We start from the raw sequence: 21,632 nt of genomic DNA, 5'->3' as shown, positions 1-21,632 counted from the left end.
CCACTGCGCTCCAGTCTGGGCGACAGAGTGAGACTCCAACTCAAAAAAAAAAAAAAATCAAAGAATAACTTTCACAGTAAATTTTTTTCTTTAATATTAAAGAGTTCTGGGACCAGATTATCTTTTTATTTGGTCTTTCTTTCTTTCTTTTTTTCTAAGTTGGAGTCTCACTCTGTCACTCAGACTGTAGTGCAGTGACTGCTCCCGGCCACCACAGCCTCGACCTGCTGGGCTCCAGTGATCCTTCCACCTCAGCCTTCCAAGTAGCTGGAACTACAGGCGCGCACTACCATACCGGCTAATTTGTTTTTTTTTTTTTATTGTAGAGATGAGGTCTTGCCCAGGCGGGTCTTGAACCCTCTGGCTCAGGCAATCCACTTACCTCAGCCTCCCAAAGGGCTGGGATTACAGGCTGAGTCACCGAGCCCGGCTTTTTAAATTTTTTTATAGAGGAGAGGTCGTGCTATGTTGCCCAGACTGGTCTCAAACTCCTGGCTTTAAGTGATTTTCCCACCTCAGCCTCTCAAAGTGCTAGGATTACAGGTGTGAACCACCGCACCCAGCCTGATCTTTGTTGTTTTTCTTTTCTTTCTAAAAAAAGCTATTTTGTTAGATCTCTGGAGCATGATTATTTATAGCCAAATTCTAAAATACCACTTAAGTGTCAATAAAGAACCACATTTATGAATACAACAGCTACTATTACAACACCAATAAAAAAACAAAATTTTCGTGGTTAACACTGAAAATCAAGTATCAGGTTTTATCCTATTGTTCCTTTATTCACTTTTCCAAGACGTCATTCAGGATAATGTTCCTATCTGATATATATGCATAACATAAAAGTACATGCTTACAACTTGAGTGGATATGAAGATCAAATTGAAGGCTTTAGAATAAAAGATCCCAATATCCTCCTCAGAAAGGGAAATCTATGCATTTCTGCTTATTTATTGAGGGTAGGGGAAGGTGCTAGTTAGATCAATGAGAGCCTTTGTGTTTATCAAAGAAAATCAAGTAGTTTAGGCTTCACCTATTTTTTTTTTTGAGTTGGAGTCTTACTCTGTCGTCCAGGCTGGAGTGCCATGGCACACTCACGGCCACTCCAGCATTGACCTGCTAGGCTCCGGTGATTCCTCTGCCTCAGTCTTCCAAGTAGCCGGAACTACATACATGCACTACCATGCCCGGCTAATTTTTTATTTATTGTAGAGACAAGGTCTCACCAAGTCCCAGGCTGGTCTCGAACCTGCAGGCTCAGGCAACCCACTTGCCTTGGCCTCCCAAAGTGCTGGAATGACAGGCTGAGCCACCGAGGCCAGCCGGCTTCATCTATTCTAAAAAAGCAAAACATTAGCTAACAGAATAAACATTAAAGAATTTTCCTGGAAGTCAGTGCACTGAACAGATAGCAAATAACTATTTGGGGGAAAGTATATACAATAAAGATGCCTTTTTTGAATGGCTGAATGTGGGACCTATGATTTAATGATACGCTTCTATAGGAAAGATCCTCACATCCAGCTGAAATCATTGTTCAAATTGTATCTCACACGAGAAAGAAAAAATTGAGAAGCAATTTAATGATAGGAAAAATAAGCACATTTCATCAAATCTAAAATACCATCTATTGTAATATACTCCCATTATTGTAAGTATTATTAAGAAACAATAAAGCCAATTAAGCTATAATATAATATAATCTCATTTTAGAGATGTTAAAATGTGACAAATATGCATATTTAGAATTGATGAAATATGGAATCAAGGATATCACCTAGTGACAAAATAGTATAAATTCCAAAGCTCAAAAAAATTGTTTTTTGGGGGGCAAAGAAAGCTTCACCATCATCTGAATTTCTTAGTAGTGAACAAGCCTTTCACTAAGCAGTTAGTGGGAAAAAGTAGATTTTCATTTTAATGACTTATTGTGGAGATTATATTGACTTGGCTGTAGACATCAACCCCCTCAAAAGTACTTACTGTGCTTCCTGACTGGCTTTCCTCCAGTTTGGCAATGGAGCCGTTCTCCCTACCTTCTCCAGATGATACCTTGGCAGTGCCTTCCCCATCAGTCATTTCTCTTGTCTCTAAATCCTTAATCAGTTCAGCCTCAGAGACTTCCCTTTCTATTGGCTCTTTACTCTCTGCCTTCTTTCTCTCCTGGGTCTCTTCTGTTTGCACAACCATTTTGCTTTCGATGTGCTCCTGGGTAGATGTCTCTCCCAGCTCAGCACACGAGTCTTCTGAAATGCTCTTCCCAGAGTTGGTCACTGGGATCTGCAGTTTTTCTGGTGATCTGAAGTCCATACTCACTACTCTTAACCTCTGAGAATTACTGGGAAATTCGGATGCCATCTTGACACCATCGTTGCCGTATTTTGGTGCATGGAAACTCATTCCTGAAGTACCAGGTGCTTCTTCACCATCACTGTCTGAGCTCTCAGAGCTAGACCCCTCTGCGGTCTCTAGTCCTTCCATGCCCAACCTGTCAGAAGAAACAGAAAGGTTTAACATTTATAGGTAATGCTTAAGGCAGAGTTGCAGTTTGTCCAGGAAACAGACTCTGTCCGAATAAAAGTACCTGCTAGCTTGAGAGAAAGGAAGTAATTTTCAGAAAAAGATATTCCAGAGGCATAAGCAGAAGTAAAAAAAAACTTCAATGAGACTGGAACCAACCACCCCAAGAGGATGATCTTTTTCTAAAGTTGTGATTCTCTTAAAACAAAACTGACTTTGGCCGGGCTCGGTGGCTCAGCCTGTAATCCCAGCACTTTGGGAGGCCGAGGTGAGTGGATTGCCTGAGCCCGTGGGTTCGAGACCTGCCTGGGCAACTTGGTGAGATCTCATCGCTACAATAAATCAGAAAATTAGCCGGGTGTGGTAGCGCACGCCTGTAGTTCCACCTACTTAGAAGGCTGAGGCGGAAGGATCGCCGGAGCCCAGCAGGTCAAGGCTGTGGTGGCCAGGAGCGGCTACTGCATTCCAGTCTGGGCGACAGAGTGAGACTCCAACTCAAAAAAATAAAAATATAACAAAACTGACTTTACTTAAAGTTTTTTTCCCCATTACATTAATTTCAACTGTTAGAAATTAAACAAGCCGGGCTCAGTGGCTCAGCCTGTAATCCCACGCCTTTGGGAGGCTTAGGTGAGTGGATTGCCTGAGCCCGTGGGTTCGAGACCCGCCTGGGCAGCGAGACCTCATCTCTACAATAAATCAGAAAAATCAGCTGGGCGTGGTAGTGCATGCCTGTAATTCCGGCTACTTGGAAGCCTGAGGTGGAAGGATTGCCGGAGCCCAGCAGGCGAGGCTGCAGTGGCCGGGAGCGGCCACTGCACTCCAGTCTGGGTGACTGAGTGAGACTCCAACTCAAAAAAACAAAAAAAACAAAAAAAAAAAAAGAAAGAAATTAAAATCATAAAGCTATAGAGTTAACTACAAAGGAGTACACAATACTCTGTATCTTGATTGTGCTGGTGATTACATGCCTATACATCATACATACTTCAGAAGTCATAGACCCAATCAACCAAAAAAGGGTGAATATTGAGGTATATAAATTCACCCATGGCAGACGGTAAGAGAATTGAGTATGAACTCCGTATCACCAGAAAAACTACAGATCCCAGTGACTGACTCTGGGAAGAGCATTTCAGAAGACTCATGTGCTGAGCTGGGAGAGACATCTACCAAGGAGTACACGGAAAGCAAAATAGTTGCAGAAACAGAAGAGACCCAGGAGAGAAAGCAGTCAGAGAGTAAAGAACCAATAGAAAAGGAAGACTCGGCCGGGCTCAGTAGCTCATCCTGTAATCCCATTCCTGTGGGAGGCTGAGGTAAGTGGACTGCCTGAGCCAGAGGGTTCAAGACCCGCCCGGGCAACTTGGCGAGACCTCATCTCTACGGTAAAAAAAAATAAAATAAAATTAGCCGGGTGTGGTAGTGCACGCCTGTAGTTCCAGCTACTCGGAAGGTTGAGGTGGAAGGATCACTGGAGCCCAGCAGGTTGAGGCTGCGGTGGCCGGGAGTGGCCACTGCACTCCAGTCTGGGCGACAGAGTGAGACTCCAACTCAAAAAAAAAAAAGAAACAAAACAGCACCACTATTTTTTCTCTCAGGAACAATTAAGTCCCATTTCAGAAAGAACACACAGAATTCTATGCTAAACTCAGTGTTACACGATCTTTGGTTAATAATTATCTTTCTGGCCGGGCTTGGTGGCTCAGCCTGTAATCCCAGTGCTTTGGGAGGCTGAGGTGAGTGGATTGCCTGAGTTCGTGGGTTCGAGACCCACCTGGGCAACTTGGCGAGACCTCATCTCTACAGTTAATAAAAAAATTAGCCGGGCATGGTAGCGTGCACCTGTAATTCCAGCTACTTGGAAGGTTGAGGCGGAAGGATCGCCGGAGCCCAGCAGGTCGAGGCTGCAGTGGCCGGGAGTGGCCACTGCACTCCAGTCTGGGTGACAGAGTGACACTCCAACTCAAAAAAAATAAAAAAATAAAAATAAATTAAAAAAAATAATAATCTTTCTAACCCCAAAGAGGAGATCAACAGGGAAGCAAGATCTATTTGTACTTATCATTTTCTAGAACTTGGCTTAAGGAAACTGAGCAGGCAACTAGACCAACCAACTAGGAGGGGCAAGATAACTAGCAGAACAGATTAAAAAGTACTGTTCTTTTCACTTACAAGTGCAAAAATGGTAAACAGGTCTGGTAAGGACAGGCATGGTGGTTCACACCTATAGTCCCAACTACTCCAGGGGCTGAGGTGGGAAAATTGCTTGAGCCCAGGAGTTCAGGGTCACAGTGAACTATGATGATGCCACTGCATTTTAGTCTAGGTGACAGAGAGAGACCCTGCATCTTCAAAAAAAAAAAAGTCTGGCAAAGTGGCCAAAAATCTCAGTGATGACTGTGAAAAACCTGGATAGTACAGCTTGACTTTCATCACCTGGAATTTTTGAAAGTTAATTCCTTCAACAACAAAATGTAATTCAAATATAAAGCTATTTCTATGTAATGTTTCGCTCTAAGGAAAAAAGTTATTATTCAGATCCTATTAATGGCACTCACAGCAGAAACCATTACTAGAATGTACAACGTGACAATCATCGAAACATAAAGAGTGAAGCACACTGGAAATTTTCTTAGCTTCCATCAAACGTTACATAAAAATGTGTTTATGTTAGTTAGACAAGAAGGAAATATATTATGTCAGTCCTCAAAGATAAGTCTGGAGTGACAACGACACATACTTACCAGAAGCATTTCCTTTTCCCTGCACTAGCTCCTGTGTCTGTGTTCGGCTTGGTAGGCCTTTGCCGCTTCCGATTCTCACTGATTTCTGCTGATACCATCTTGCTGGAGGCAGCTTGCATACCTAACCAGAAACATTAACAACTCAGTTCCTACTATAAGGACAGAGTTTAAAGAAATTATAAGTAATACGAATTGCAAAAAGAGCTGCAATCTAAAGCCCTAGATTCCCAGCCTAGGCAATATGACGAGACTTTGACTCTACAATAAATCAAAAAACTAGCTGGGCATGATGGTACATACCGGTAGTCCCAGCAACTTGGAAGGCTGAGGTGGTGGGATCACCTGAGCCTAGCCTGGGCGACAGAGTGAGACTCCCACTCAACAAAACAAAACAAAACAAAAACCCCTCTAGATTTAAGTTTCTTAAGATACCAAAATTTTATATGGTTAAAATGAGATTAAGCTCAAATTTACAAAGATTAAAAATAATGAACATTCTGGTTCTGGAACCAGATTTTTTTTTTTGAGTTGGTGTCTCACTCGCCCAGACTGGAGTGCAGTGGCATGTTCCTGGCCACCACAGCCTCGACCTGCTGGGCTCCGGAGATCCTTCCGCCTCAGCCTTTCAAATAGCTGAAACTACAGGCGCGCACTACCATGCCTGGCTAATTTTTTTTTTTAATTTATTGTAGAGACGAGGTCTTGCCAAGTTGCCCAGGCTGGTCTCGAACCTGCGGTCTCAGGCAATCCACTTGCCTTGGCCTCCCAAAGCGCTGGGATTACAAGCTGAGGCACCAAGCCTGGCCTGGAACCAGATTTCTATAGCACCACCAATTTGGCAACTTTGAGGCTGATTGGATCACACCTAGCTTTCCCCAAACCTAACTAATTATCCTACTGTGTTAGTTATTTGCATATATTTGTCTTTTTTGCTATGTCATACTTTTTTGGGTTTTTTTAATCAGTCTCACTCTATCGCCCAGGCTAGAGTGCAGTGGCATGTTCACAGCTACCGTAGCCTCGACCTGCTAGGCTCAGGTGATTCTTCTGCCTCAGTCTTCTAAGTGGCTGGAACTACAGGCATGCACCACCACTTGGCTAATTTTTAAAAATTTTATGTAGAGATGAGGTCTTGCCAAGTTGCCCAGGCTGGTCTCAAATCCCTGGACTCAGGTAATACTCTCAATTCCAACTCCCAAAGTGATGTCATTAACGTTTTTGATGGCAATTTAGGGGTTCAGTATGTCAAGTGTTGTGTAGATATGTGTTCTTTTAAAAAAATATACTATGTTCATTTTTGAGGGAAGACATTCCAAGGCTTTCACCAGCTTCTCAGATGCTCGTAACTCAAAAAAAGCTTAAGAACTGCTCTTTGTGTGCAACGTGGAGCAGTATGGCCCAGCTGGCCTCGGGGGTGTCTGCGGACCACACTAAGAAACCTGAGTCCTACCTTTGAGGACGGAGTCCTCCAGGCGCTCAGCCATCTCATGGCACTGCTGTTGGTAGTCGGGGTTGGTGAAGCAGTGCTTGGGTTCTGCCAGCTTCCGCTGCAGTCGTTCTAGTCGCCTCTGCTCCTTTTCAGCCTCTCGCTCAGCTTGTTGTTTTACCCAATCAGCCATTCTGGGGAGGAGGGAGGAAGAGATTAACTGACTGGCTATATTTTTTATATATGCTTTGATATGTACAATATCCCCGACAAATTAATGTACTCTTGTTCATATTGTGTTATTCGCTCAGAAAGGTGAGCCATGCTTATTACTGACATACTGGAAAGGTCTTAACCAAATCCCAAAGACAATTATTACATGATGGAAAAAGTTAAATCTGATAACAATAGACTGGAGTGTAAATATTTCAAGGTGGCATTTCCATATGCACGGCATGTGTGTGTAAACCACTACTGCTATGGAAGTATGGTGGGCATACTTCCATACAAAGAAGGGTGGGCATCTTACGCTTTTTCATGATTGACATCTCGCAGTCTCCTTCCACTGAGGTCCCGGCAAGCTTCTCGATTGGTTGTCTTCTCAATCTGAGCACCAAGTGCTCGGAGCATAGATCCAAAACCTGAGAAAGTAGGTTAAAATGTATTCAAGAATGAATAAAAGCTACATTTGTGAAAACAGTCTGTATCACAAGATTAACAGTGATTTCTTCTCTCTTGCTCTCTCTCTCCTTCTAAAAGATGGGCATCAAGCTCCTAACTCAGGCAGCAAAGGTGAAATGATTCCACCTCATGCCTTTCACCCTTCATTTCATATTTCTGAAATATTGTGTCTATAAAGCAACAATAGTTAAAGGGCTTTACCCAAAGCCAGAAATCCCAAGATCTCCAGATTAAGGATTTAAAATTATATGAGATTTTTCAATGAGTTGAAAAGGAAGGGTAAACTTTCATATTCTGTTTTCACTCTTTCAGTTTTCTTCTCTCTCTTCTTAGATGTGTAAATACAACCAGGACCTCAATCTACCCTAACTAGTAAACAGTTGTGTTTCCTAAGGTGACTTCAGACCTCACTTGGAACTACAATAGTGAGATAAAATCTTGCTAAAATCAGAGGGAGATTTAAAAAACAAAAAATTGGAGCTGGGCACAGTGGCTCACGCCTGTAATCCCAGCAATCTGGGAAAACGAGGTGGCAAGATCGCTTGAGCCCAGGAGTTTGAGAGTAGCTTAGGCAATATAACAAATCCCCATCTCTACGAAAAACTTTTACAAATGAGCCAGGCATGGTGGTGCACGCCTGTAGACCCAGCTAGGTGGAAAGCTGTGGCGGAAGGAACACATGAGCCCAGGAGGCAGTGCCTGTGGTGAACCGTGATGGTGTCACTGTCCTTCAGCCTGGGTGAGACTTTGACACAAACAAACAACAAAAAAACTTTCTTCAGCAATTTAGACAGAATAGTGGCCATCCTTCTTCATCTAATCATCCCAAAAGTTTTAGGGTGGAGGTTTTCTAAGAGCTATCTGGCTAGAGAAAGTAGGACTTGTGTCATATGACATTTCTTCCTTTAAAAAAAGAGAAAATATTCAAATTTATATAAGTAATAAAAGGACTTGATATGGCAAATCAAGACTAGTATACTACAGAGACCAAGGAGTTAGTTAATTTAATACTGCAAACAAGCCGGGCTCGGTGGCTCAGCCTGTAATTCCGTGCTTTGGGAGGCTGAGGTAAGTGGATTGCCTGAGCCCATGGGTTCAAGACCCGCCTGGGCAACTTGGCGAGACCTCATCTCTACAATAAATCAAAAAATTAGTCGGGTGTGGTAGCGTGTGCCTGTAGTTCCAGCTACTTGGAAGGCTGAGGTGGAAGGATCACTGGAGCCCAGCAGGTCGAGGCTGCGGTGGCCGGGAGCGGCCACTGCACTCCAGTCTGGGTGACAGAGTGAGACTCCAACTCAAATAAACAAAAACAAAAACAAAACTGCAAACGTGCTACAGCTAAGTAGTCAACATTCAAGTCCTACCTCCTTTTCCGCCACAAAGTCTGGGCTCCAAACTATAAACAGCGCCATGCTGTACTGTGTCACTGGTGTTGATGAGCGATCCATTGCACTTCACAAAGAAGTATTCCACTGGAACATCCTAGAGACAAGATTGGGTTTTTTAAATGCCTTATGACAATACAAGTTTCTTATAGGAAGGGACCTAGCTTATTATCTCCTTATTACTATGATTGCAAGCTGATAGTATATGTTCAATTAATATTTGTTAAATGAAAACATAAACTACTAAAAAAAGTCATCTCATATGATACATTCTGGGTACAATTCTTAACTAATATTACCTAATCATTATATACAGAAGAAACTTCCATCCTTTGGGTAAGAATGAAAATTGCTTCTTTCCCTTTCTTTAATAATCTGAGTAAAGGCAGTAGAAGACTATACAAAGGCTCAGATTTGGCAGAGCATGGTGGCTCATGCCTATAATCCTAGCACTTTGGGAAGCCAAAGTGAGAGAATTGCTTGAGCCCAGGAGTTCAAGACCAGCCTACGCAACACACCAACACCTCGTGTCTCTACAAAAGTCAAAAAAAATTACCAGATGAGGTGGCATGCACCTGTAGTCCCAGCTAGTTGGACGGCTGAGGTGGAATAATCACCTAAGTCCAGAAGGTTGAGGCTGCAGTGAGCTGTGACTGTGCCAGTGCCCTTCAACCTGAGTGACAGTGAGACTCTGATTCAAAAAATAAAAATAAAAAAAAAAAAATAAAGGTTCAGTGGGTGTGGTGGCTCACACTTGTAATCCCAGCACTTTGGGAGGCCGAGAAGAGAGGATCACCTGTGTCCAGGGTTTTGTTTTGTTTTTGAGTTGGAGTCTCACTCGGTCGCCCAGACTGGAGTGCAGTGGCCGCTCCCGGCCACCGCAGCCTCGACCTGCTGGGCTCCGGCGATCCTTCCGCCTCAGCCTTCCAAGTAGCTGGAATTACAGGCATGCGCTACCACGCCCGGCTGACTTTTTGTAGAGATGAGGTCTCACTGCCCAGGTGGGTCTCGAACTCGCGGGCTCAGGCAAACCACTCACCTCAGCCTCCCAAAGGCGTGGGATTACAGGCTGAGCCACCGAGCCCAGCTGTCCAGGGGTTTGAAACCAGCCTGGGCAACTTGGAGAGACCTCGTCTCTACAATTAAACCAAAAAACTAGATGGGCGTGGTGGTGCATGCCTACAGTTCCAGCTACTTGGAAGGCTGAGGTGGAAGGATCGCCTGAGCCCAGCAGGTCAAGGCTGAGGTGGCTGTGAGCGTGCCACTGTACTCCTCACTGTACGACAGAGTGAGACTCCAACTCAAAAAAAAAATATATATATATATATAACATCAATAGTCCTTAAGTTTAAAACTGACAATGCACATCCTGCAAGTGTAGGTGGGGATAAGAATAAGAAGAGAGAAAGGAAGGAGACATGGGTATGGTTTTTAATATATCTATATAAGCTTTAACATTTTTAGGACCAGCAGGCAGCCAGTGCTTGTCTCTTCTGCTAGCATCCCCTGACTTACAGCCAATCACTGCAGAATACCCCCAAAACCACTCTACATTTCAAAAAGTCTCAGATCAAGTAATGAAAATATAAAAACTGTGAATCTTTCTAAACAAGTTTCTGGTGCTGTAAAGTTAGACAAGAGAGGAGTATCCTTCAAAGTTATATGGAACTAGAAGGTATACAATCAAATCTACAACACCAAAAATGTAGAGATCTAGACCCCAATAGTAAAGAAAAAATGCATTAGTGGTTACTTCCTAAAATGGAAACTACAAACAATTCATCCTGAACCACATCACACAGCTATTGCAAAGGGAAACACATAAGAAGTACCTACTGCTTTCAGGTGTTGGGAAACTACAGTGAATAAAACAAAAATCCCAGCCTCGTGGAGCTTACTTTTCAGTGGGGAAAGACAAATAACAAACAAATTATATATTACATCAAGTGGTAACAAGCAGGGTAAAGAGGATAGGATATGGGGATGGGTGTGGTAGCAATCTACTTTATACAGCTAGTCAAGGAAAGCCCCTCAGATCAAGTGACATTTGAGCAGAGAACTAAAGGAAGTGAGGAAACAAGCCATGTGGCTATCTGAGGAAACATTTCAGACAGAGACAACTGCAATGCAAAGACCAGAAGCAGAAATAAGCTTAAAGAGTATCGGAGGAACAGCAAAACAGCCAATGTGGCTGGAATAAAACAAGCACAAGAAGTGTAATAAAGTCTTAAAAACCATTGTTAAAGACTTTGGATTTACTCTGAATAAAACTATTATAGATTTTTTGAACAAAGTAAGATAATTATGCTTTTTTTGTTGTTGTTGTTGAGTTGGAGTCTCACTCTGTCACCCAGACTGGAGTGCAATGGCCACTCCCGGCCACCACAGCCTCGACCTGCTGGGCTCCGGCGATCCTTCTGCCTCAGCCTTCCACGTAGCTGGAACTACAGACGCGCGCTACCACACCCGGCTAATTTTTGATTTGTTGTAGAGATGAGGTCTCGTCAAGTTGCCCAGGCGGGTCTTGAACCCGTGGGCTCAGGCAATCCACTCACCTCGGCCTCCCAAAGCGCTGGGATTACAGGCTGAGCCACTGAGCCCGACCTAATTATGCTTTTTTAAAAAAAAATCTGTGTTTTAAAGATGTGGGGTACAATTCAAGGTTAAGTATACAAATATTCGTTATGCAGGTAATAATTATGTTTTTAAAGGATCACTCTAGCTGCTGAGTTGAAAATAAGACTACAGAAAACAGTGAGAAGCTACTGTGATTATCTAGGTGAGAAACAAAAGCTATTTGTGCCAGGCTGGTAAGAAATGGTGAGATTCTGCCAGGCACCATGGCTCACACCTGCAATCCCAGCACTCTAGAAGGTGGAGGTGAGAGGAAAGCCTGAGTCTAGGGGTTCGAGACCAGCCTGGGCAATTTAGCGAGATCTTGTCTCTGCCATAAATCACAAAATCAGCCAAGACAAAATTTCAGTCTCATGTTGGACAATTAGTTTGAGGTGTCTATTAGACAGCCAAGTAGAAATGTTGAATAAACTGACGGATACACAAAGTTGGAATGCAGGAGAAAGGGCTGTCATGGAGATTTACATTTGAAAGCTGTCAGCCTACTGATGGTACCATGCAACTGGATGAAATCACCCAAATGAGAGGAGACAGCATTAGAAAAAAATATCAGAAGACTAAGCCCTGCCTGACCACTCCAAGGTCGGGAGATCAGGAGAATGAGGAGGGAGCAGAAAGAGAGACTGGAAAGGAGAGGCCAGCAAGGTGGAAGAGAACTGAGGGGGCTGTTCTGCCAAGTGAAAAAGGTGTATCAAGGAGGAAATGACTAATTATGCCAAATGATGCTGACAGTTCAGTGAGATGAAAACTGAAAAGTGATCACTGGACATGGCAACAGAAAAGACAATGACGGGCACAGGAGCTGCTCTGTCAGAGAGATGCAAACAAACAAAAGCCTAACTAGAACAGGTTCTAAAGAAACAAAGTTCTACATTCAAGATATCTTCCTATAAAGAAAACCAGAGGCCGGGCACAGTGGCTCACGCCTATAATTCCAGCACTTTGGGAGGCTGAGGTGAGAGGGTTGCCTGAGCCCAGGGGTTTGAGACCAGTCCAGGCAACTTGGTGAGACCTCATCTCTATAATAAATAAATAAATAAAATTAGCTGGGCGTGATGGTGCGCACCTGCAGTTCCAGCTACTTGGAAGGCTGAGGCAGAAGGATCACCTGAGCCCAGCAGGTCAAGGCTGCAGTGGCCATGAGTCTGCCACTGCACTCCAGCCTGGGCAACAGAGTGAGACTCCAATGCAAAAAAAAAATGAGAAAATGGTTAATAGCTGGAATAGATGTGGGCTCATGTTTGCATGCTGGTAGATATGATCCTGCAAAAAAGAAAACACACTAGAAAATGCAGGGGGCAAGAGAACTAATGCTAAAATACGTCCTTTAATAGGTTAAGAGAGGAAAACGATGTGCAGAATAGTATGTAATTATCAATTATCGCTGGGCGCAGACCTCAACTCTAAAAAGAAAAAAAAAATTAGCTGGTGGCATGTGCTTGTAGTCCCAGCTACTTGGGAGGTTTGAGCCCAGGAGTTCAAGGTTGCAGGGAGCCATGATCATGCCATGGTATTCCAGCCTGAGCAACAAAGTGAAACTCTGCCTCAAAAATAAATAAATAATAAAATTATGAATTATTTATAAAATAATAAGAACAGTTCATCCACAGCAATAGAAGACTGAATATATGACAGGTAGGTAAAGGCAAGTGTGAGGATGAGAAAATTTTCTCTTACTGCCTGTACTTTCTTAGTGAATAGAAATACTTCTAGCAGCAAGCAGAAAGTAGTATTGGGAACTTAAAGAGAGATGTGTGTGGTGTGTACCTGAGTCAAAGGTACTCAGGAGGCTGAAAAAAGTTTATAATTTGAACCCAAGAGTTGAAGGTTATAGTGAGTTATGGTCATGCTACTACACTCCAGCCTGGGCCAGAGTGAGACCCTGTCTCTTAAAAAAAAAAAGAGAGAGAGGGGAGAGGGAGCCAAGAGTAATCTAAGAGCATGAAAGAGTGATAAACTAAAGCTGGGTTTCCCATCCTTGTTCACACCATGGTAAATATAAAAAAACATTTCTGTGACACTCTGGGGAAAATGAACAAAGCTGTTAAAAATAGGTTGAGATACTGGGCAGCCCCAGATTCTGTCCAGCTGCCCTGAAGTCTACATGGAACAACATTCTCAGCAGTTCAGCAACACAGGAAGATCACCCTGGACTAAGGAAATACAAAATAGTGAAACAGCACTAAGGTTGGTGGTTGTGTGTAATGAGACTGATGTGTGTGATTATGGTTTCTCTGCCACAGTTACTGCTCAGATGCCAGGGCAGAACAGATGGAGAGTTGAATTTAAGTTGCTTGGAGTTTTCCCAGGCAAATATAATGGCAAGAGAAAGACGCAAGGGAGCTAAGGCTATCTGCAATGAGGTGATTAAAATGAAGGACTTATTCTTGTCTGTAAAATACTGTCTACCTTCTTAAAGAGTTGTTGTAAACAACAACACAGGAAGATCGCCCTGGACTAAGGAAATACAAAATAGTGAAACAGCACTAAGGTTGGTGTATTAAATGGGATATGTAATACACTTATATCTGTTTAACGTTTATACACTAAAATACTTGTAATAGTTTGTATTTCTAACAGGTATCACATTTTGAAAGTTTTAAATAACTTTAAAAGACATTACTCTGAAGGCAGAAAGATTATACATCATACTTCATCTCCAAACAGAACTGCTTACTAAACAAGATCAAGTGATCAGCAAACTTGCACAAGATTCTTGTCAATTAAGTCACTAGTGGAAAAAAAGAAAAAATTAGAATCAACTTAACCATTTTTAACCATGTGTGTATTAAAAAGCACTTCAAGCACCAAGTACTATGTGTTTTAGCCCAGTCAGCCTAAAGCCATCAGCGACAAGCCTGTCAAATTTATCAGAGGAATCATGAGATGTCTCACCAACAAAAGAAAGAAGTGTTATTATAGGATTTGGGGCAAAGGTGGAGTTTAGGTGAAATTTAAATTAAGCAGTGTTTTGACAGGCTTAAAACAAAGCAGCACTGTGTATAAAATGTTCAAAATCAGGTCTGGATTGTGGAGCAGAACCAGGCTCCTTTTTCCTTGGAGGGTACAAATATAAGACAAATGTGGAATGTTGTGTCCAGAAACCCTTAATGGGAAGCTCTGCACCTGGGTTGGAAATCATGAGTGCTTCTCTATATTAAAGTGACTTAGATCAAGACAAGAGTGAGTGGGTTCATGCTTATGGATAGAATTTCAAACAGAAAAGTTTCTTATAGTCATTTTTGAGACCAAGCAACGTTCTCAGTGAGTAAGAAAGCTCTAGACTTTCAAGGCAGTCACTATGGCATTCCACCAGTGCAGTATGTCTGGGAGCTAGTTTCCTGTTAACTTTGCAGCTTACTATCAGTGTCTGTATTCTCAGTCTGATGAAAAGCAGGGTAACACTTTATTTTCTCAGTGGGAGCTAACACTAACTTCATCATGTGTCAAAATAGTTTTGTTTTTAAAAGTGTAGGTGTGAACTTGAGTTATTCTTATTTGTTCCAGTATCTATGCATGTTTGCTATGGTCATGTTTTGTAAGTACCTGAATGAACCACTCATTTCTATTTCTTCCTTCTTATTTCCAACATTTCTCATAGTTAAGATCTTACTTTTTCTGGTCTCACTTTGGCTCAATTGTGAGTTTGAAAATATACTCATGAGATTAATTTTCACAGATATTAAAATGCCACTATTTTGATGGCTAAAAATAGTTATGCTAACAGTTTTCAGACTACATTCCAGAGCAGGAAGAAAAATGTATAAGGTGAAAAACCACATTATATGTAAACACACGTTGCTTCTTCACGGAACTGATCCAAGCCCTTAAAAATCTGGTTTAGAGTGTAGTGTTAACATTTGTTAAGCTTATAAATAGCAAGCAGAGGAAATCGCCTAGGAAAGCACAGATGAGGTGTGGTTATAAAGAAAAACAGACTTCTAGATCCAGTGCCAAAATTAAAATTAAATTCAAGGACACCACTAAATTCTTCAGACAACTGAACAGGTTTAGTATTTTATAGTTGGTAAAAGCTTGCTTACTTGGGAATTAAGTAAAAGCACACAACTTCAGAAGTCCCTGATAGATTTTCAAAAATATGCATGGACAAATGAGACCATCAAATGATAAGTGAAAACATCCAAATAATAGGCCCTAAGGACCCATGCCCTCAAGAGGACAGTGTGAATGCTTGGCCTGACCCGTGATCAAAAAACAATCCACTTCTCTCCCCAACTGTCTTGTGACCTGGGTTTGGATACGACATACTTCTCTACGTTGGAGCGAACAAGGCTGTGTGAATAGAGGACAAAATGCACGCCACATAACCATGGTAAGAAGGTACGAACTTGAGCCTTAAAGGTCATCTGGTCAAACAGCTTATTTACAGATAAAGAAACAGAAACAAAGTAACTGAGGACAGGACTAAGGGCCTCTAACAGGCGATTTTTTCCCCTTCCTCCTTCTGTAGGGAGGCAAAACAAGCACTACCACAAACAAAAGCAAAGGAAAGTCTCCGAATCAATCTTAAAAACGAAGAAGCTCAGCCTCAAACACCAAAAAACCCAGAAAAAAGACGTACCCCGACCGACCCCCTCGGCACCCAGCCCCTTGTCTGCCTCTTTCCCCTTCCTAACGGGAACCGCAATTCTCACTTGATCTTGGCAGTGTTGGTGGATTAAATCCCGGACAGAGCACCGAGCCGGGTCACAGCGCACCACTTTGCACCCGAAGCCGGGACCGCGAAGCCACACCAGCACCGCAACGTCGGCCATTTCACCCAGTCCCCGAACCTCGAGACGCCCTAGAACACTAGGCGCCGCAACTAGCACGACGCAGCCTGATGACGCCACGTCTCGTCTTCCAGTGCCCGCCCCTCACGCTTCCGTTCGCCCCGCCCCTCCCATGGGGCGGGTCACGTGACCCGGGTGGCCGCGCGGGGCTGGCTGGGGGAGGGGAACAGGAAAGGCCTGGCGGAGGCCGATAAGGCGGCGAGCGCGGGGCGAGGCGTTGCTAGGGGAAGTTGCTAGGGCGGGGCTCGAGGGACCGGCTATAAAAGGCTGGCGCCGGGTTCGGTTTCGAGCGCTCTGGCTGTAAGCGATAAGCTTGAAGCGTAGCACCGCCCCGCGCCGCAGGCCTTGGCCTTTTTCCTTACATCTGTGTGGTTATTTTTGGATCGTGGTGAATTGTGGCCCGAGACGGCACTGCTACCCGGGGGTGTGAGGGGAGAAGCTATAGTCGCGGAAGCGGTTTTTGGGGGGGCTGCTTCCTGCGACCGAGGGAGCCCCCAACCCGAGGGGCAAAGGGATACGACCTCCAGGAGGTCCCCAAACAATGGCCCGCGTGGTTTTCCCTCCAGGTGTGCAGAGCGTTCTCTTCCTCTCCAGAAACAGCCGAGTCCCTGGCTTCTGTCAGCCACGCTCGGTTTATTCTCATTTCCGCCTGTTTGCGCTGTGCGTTATCTCCACTTGGGCTCTGTTTTCAAAATATTTCACAGCGAGTGGGCCCTTGTGAAAGGCAGGGACAGGAGTGACGTTTATAGTCATGCTGCTTTCAAAAAACCCTACCATAACTTTTATTCTGCACCATGGAAACTCGCGGACGGATTTGCATAACATAACTTGAAGGCTCAGGGAATCTGGAGTCCTTTAATATTTAATATGCTGGGATTATGGTATTTCTAAAGTCCTGAACAATTTAAAAGCCACGAGTATGAAGATAGAGGGGCTATTAGGAGATATCTGTGCCTCCTGAACACAAATGCGTCGGCCAACAGAATCGCATTCTCTGCTGTTAAGATGCTTGGCAAATGAAACTCCTTGCTGAGGGGAAAGCAACAAAAATTACAGAAATCATTTAACTATGGCAGTATAAGCAAAAATAGAATTTCAAGGCCCGGGAAGTTATAGATTCTGTTGTCTTGATTTCACACAAGAGGGAAAGTGTGAGAGAGAAAGGGCCTTCATGGGGATTCCAGTAAATAAAGAAAAACTACAAAAAATAATAAAGATGTGTTGTGCTTAGAAAGTGGTATTTGGAAAGGTGGTGTCATGGTGACCCTGTAGTATGTAAGCTGTCTAAACTCCAGAAACAGATTACAGAGACTCTGTAATCTCACCAGCTCTCTGTCCTCAGGGTTCCTGAACAAGCCATTAAGAGACCTGAGCCCTAAGCCTCTTCTTTGTTTATTCATAAATTCTTCTTTCTGGGATTAAAAATGACTATTTCAAAGTAATAGGGTCTTCCCCCAATTCAAGTAACCATATTAAGATCAGTTGAGGTTTACATAACATTTTTGTGTCAGGGTAATGTTTGTATCCCGTAAAGATTACTTGGGCATTTCTAATAAGGAAAGTCCACATAATTAATTACTAACATTATATCTAGTCCTCCTAAAATCTGAAGTCTGAATGGAATTGTTCACTTTTTATCCCTCTGTTGCACATACATTTCTATTATTCAAAAAATGCCAAGTATTGAATAGGAATTTGTCATTTAAAATACAAAATAACGATTTGATTTTCAAAGACACTGACCCCCTGAGCGATATATACTCTGTAGTTAAATCTTCACAATGAGCACCCAGACATATACAAAGTACATATACAAAGTAGACTTTAAGTAAATATTAGTTGGATATTTGATGAATTACTGAGGTAGTAAGTCAAAATAACTATTCCCAGTGTACATCTGAAGAAACATTTTGCAGTAATATAACACATTCTATCCTAAGGATGCAGAATTCATCTTGGATTGCTCACTATTAGATTCATTTAAATAATAGGGAAACGTAGGTACCTAAAGTTAGAGCTGTGATCAAAAACACAATGCATATCAGTAGAAAAAAATCTAGAAAGACAGCTGATTAGCTGAGTTGCTGAGGGTATAAGGTGGTGTCCAGTTGACAGTGCTGTGTGGCCCTGCTGCTCAGTGATTATGGAATTACGGTGTCAGATAGGAAAGGGTGGTTGAGGGAAAGTGTGAGAGAGAAAGGGCCTCCATGGGGATTCCAGTAAATAAAGAAAAACTACAAAAAATAATAAAGTAGGGTGAGTGGGAGGGGGCCAGTTCCTCTAATTGTCAAAATAATATAGCTGGGCTCCGAGGACCATATTTAGTGTACTTTCCAATAAACCACACTGGCTGTGTTTCTGCTTATGTTCCCTCAAAGAATGCTCTAGCCATGCATTTGCTTTTTGAGGACTGACTCAGTCACCACGAGAGGGACACTGTGAGCATCCTGAGGCAATATGGAATAATTGTTCACTGCCAGGAAATGACAGCACCAGACAGACAATGTTTGTGTGGCAATCCATGACAGGGGCTCAATTGAGCCAAATGTCATGCTGGTCTGCAAGAACAGGAAGCAGAATTGTATACTGGCAGTTTCCATAAACAACAGCAAGGCTCCTAAACTGGTGAGTCTATACCCATGTGTGACATCCAAGTCGCACTTCTGTGTTTTCAGCCATGTTCGTGCTCAGAGGAGAGGGAAGGTGGTTGTTAATACCTCCTTCATGACAAAAGAAAAAGGGACAGGCTGACTCCTTCTGTGGCACAAATGCAAAACTGCCATCAACTTCCAAATTGGCAAGAGTAGCCTTATAGATGGCTCCAGCTCCAGGGACAATGAGGTCAGCTCCTAGGATGGAAAACAGCTTCTGGGTATGAGCTGTGTAGTCCTCACCCGGGTGGTGGATGGTGTGGGAGGTGGAGCCTGAAGCAAGCCCCAAGATGCTGGCTGCCAGGGAAGGCACAGCTCCGCCCTCCTTCCTTTATTGGATAGAAGAAAACAGGCCAATAGTGAGGTGGAGTTGAGAGGTAGAGAAGGCTTGTGTTCAGCACTGACGCTGGGAAGGAGCAGGAGAAGATAGAAAAGACTAGGGCAGAGGTGGGGAGCAGAGATAAAAAGCTGGACCCACAGTCCATGCTGAATGTAGAAACCCACCTCTCTGTAGTGTCAGCAAGACAAAAGGAGCTTCCTTCCGAGTGGACTTCCACCAAGCAATTCTGTCACTCCTAATTGCCCTAGATATCAGCTTATTTGCATTATCATGACAACACTAGTTTACAAAGGCTTACTGATTATCAAAATTCTTACCATCACCATCAAATAATGTTGCAATAAAAATGGTTAATTTCTGTCATGCTATTTACTGTACTGGGAGCTATAAAGCAAAACTAGCATGGTGTCTATCTTCCAGAAATTTTGTATCTCAGTACTGGAATTTTTTCAACATTGAATGTGATTACTCTCTAGTCAATTAAAAAAATGTATAATCCTGTATGAATTCTGCATAGTCAAGCCTTTTAAAAGACTTGTGGGAGAAGTGGTAGGTCTTTGGGGGTATTTTTTTTTTTTAATTAGTTGACATTATCGTATGTCTGCTGTATTAGGGTTTTCCAGATAAACAGAACCAACAGGATGAATAGGTAATAATAAGGAATTGGCGCACACAATTATGAAGGCCAACAGATCCTAAGATCTGCAGGGTAAGCTGGCAAGCTGGAGACCCAGGAGAGCTAATGGCATAGTTCCCACCAGAAGGCTGGCAGGCTGGAGACCTAAGAAAGGGCCTTTGTTTCAGTGCAAGTCCTCAAGTCCAAAGGCGGGGAAAGCTGATGTCTCAGTTCAAAAGCAGTTGCGCAGGAGGAGTTCTTCTTGACCTGAAACAGAGTCAGTCTTTTTATTCCATTTAGGCCTTCAACTGATTGGATGAGGCCCACCCACATTTGTGAAGGCAGTCTGTTTTATTCAACCTACCGAATTAAATGTTAACCTCATCCTGAAACACTCTCATAGGAACACCCAGAATATTTGACCACATGGCTAGGCACCCCATGGTCCAATCAAGTCAACAAAGAAAAGTAATCATCACATTCACTAACTGGAGTATCTTTGATAAATAGCCTTCACTATTTTATTTAAGTTTAACTGTGGCAACCAAAGAGGAAATGTTATTTTAGCCTATAGAAACTGATTAGAATCAGGTATTTCTTACTCTCCAAAAGTTTTGCTGTGTGAACTCGTTTGACTGTTTTGCACATTTGTTTCTAAGTGGTTGAAGAGCTACAATTATGGTTGTTAGGATTTACAGGGTATGGTCAGAGTTCCAAACTGTGAATTCTTTGAGATTTCTGAAATAAAAGGTGTGTGCCTTATCAATTAAAAGTTCAGGGGTCACTGGGCAACTGAATTGGGATTTGGCTTTGAATACATTAACCAAATTTCTTTTAACAGTTCAGTTGTCTGGTTAACTCAGCTATCTGGAACTCATTATAAAAAAAGAGAGTCAGGTGCAATGACTCAGGCATGAAATTCCAGCACTTTGGGAGGATAAGGTAAGAGGATTACCTGAGCCCAGGAGATCAATACCAGCCTGGGCAACATGGCGAGACCTAATAAATTTTTTAAAATAATAAATAAATACATTTTTTAAAAATTAGCCAGCTGTGGTGTTGTGTACCTGTAGTCCCAGGTACTTGGAAGACTGAGGCAGAGGGATCACTTGAGCCCAGTAGGTTGAGGCTGCGATGGCCATGATCACACTACTGCACTCCAGCCTGTGCAGCAGAGTAAGTCTCTCACTCAAATAAATAAAAACAGGGGGTCATTGCTTTGTTAAGCTCTAGTGTGTACACATGGTTGCCATGTTTCCTAGCTTTGGCCCCAATTTACTTTCTAAATAAACTATATTTTCCAATCTAAAAAAAAAAAAAAATAGGGGCCAGGCACAAAGTCATACCTATAATCCTTGTACTTTGGGAAGCTGAGATAAGAGGACTGCTTGAGCCTAGTTCAAGTCCACCCTGGGCAACATAGCGAGACGTTGTCCCTACAAAAAAATAAAAATAAAAAAATTATCCAGGAATGGTGGTGCAGTACTTGCAGTCCCAGTTACTCAAAAGGCTGAGGCAGGAAGATCACTTGAGCCCAGGAGGTTGAGGCTATGGTGAGCCATGATTGTGTCATTGCACTCCAGCCTGGGTGACAGAGTGAGACCCTGACTCAAAAAAATAAATAATAAAATTAAAAAATAATAAGCCCAAAGGTCTCCAAACAGCTAACATCTGTAGAAGCCTAGGCTCTTCTTGCTTTAAAAAGAAATCTAATAACTATGGTGATATGCTTAACAGCCTTAAGAAAATTAGAAGTAAATTAACATAGCCGGGCTCGGTGGCTCAGCCTGTAATCCTGCACCTTGGGAGGCTGAGGTGAGTGGATTGCCTGAGCCCTGC

General features: G+C 42.9%; 1 protein-coding gene across 1 annotated transcript in view; it reads right to left on the bottom strand.

The window, feature by feature from the left end:
- Nucleotides 1–16,214, bottom strand: part of SDE2 (SDE2 telomere maintenance homolog) — a 17,491-nt gene extending 1,277 nt beyond the window's left edge. The window contains exons 1-6 of the mRNA XM_008067112.2: nt 16,049–16,214; nt 8,739–8,856; nt 7,223–7,334; nt 6,718–6,887; nt 5,268–5,388; nt 1,984–2,488 (exon numbers count right to left, since the gene is read on the bottom strand). Of these exons, the coding sequence (XP_008065303.1) occupies nt 1,984–2,488; nt 5,268–5,388; nt 6,718–6,887; nt 7,223–7,334; nt 8,739–8,856; nt 16,049–16,168 (1,146 nt within the window). The 5' untranslated portion in view covers nt 16,169–16,214. The remainder of the gene's footprint in view (nt 1–1,983; nt 2,489–5,267; nt 5,389–6,717; nt 6,888–7,222; nt 7,335–8,738; nt 8,857–16,048) is intronic.
- Between the last annotated feature and the right edge of the window lie 5,418 nt (nt 16,215–21,632).

Source organism: Carlito syrichta, unplaced genomic scaffold (assembly GCF_000164805.1).
Source record: "Carlito syrichta isolate Samal-C Ts95f unplaced genomic scaffold, Tarsius_syrichta-2.0.1 Scaffold106289, whole genome shotgun sequence".
Classification (NCBI taxonomy): Eukaryota; Metazoa; Chordata; class Mammalia; order Primates; family Tarsiidae; genus Carlito; species Carlito syrichta.
Note: the sequence above shows the minus strand (reverse complement) of the source record. Positions and strands in the feature narration are given on the sequence as shown.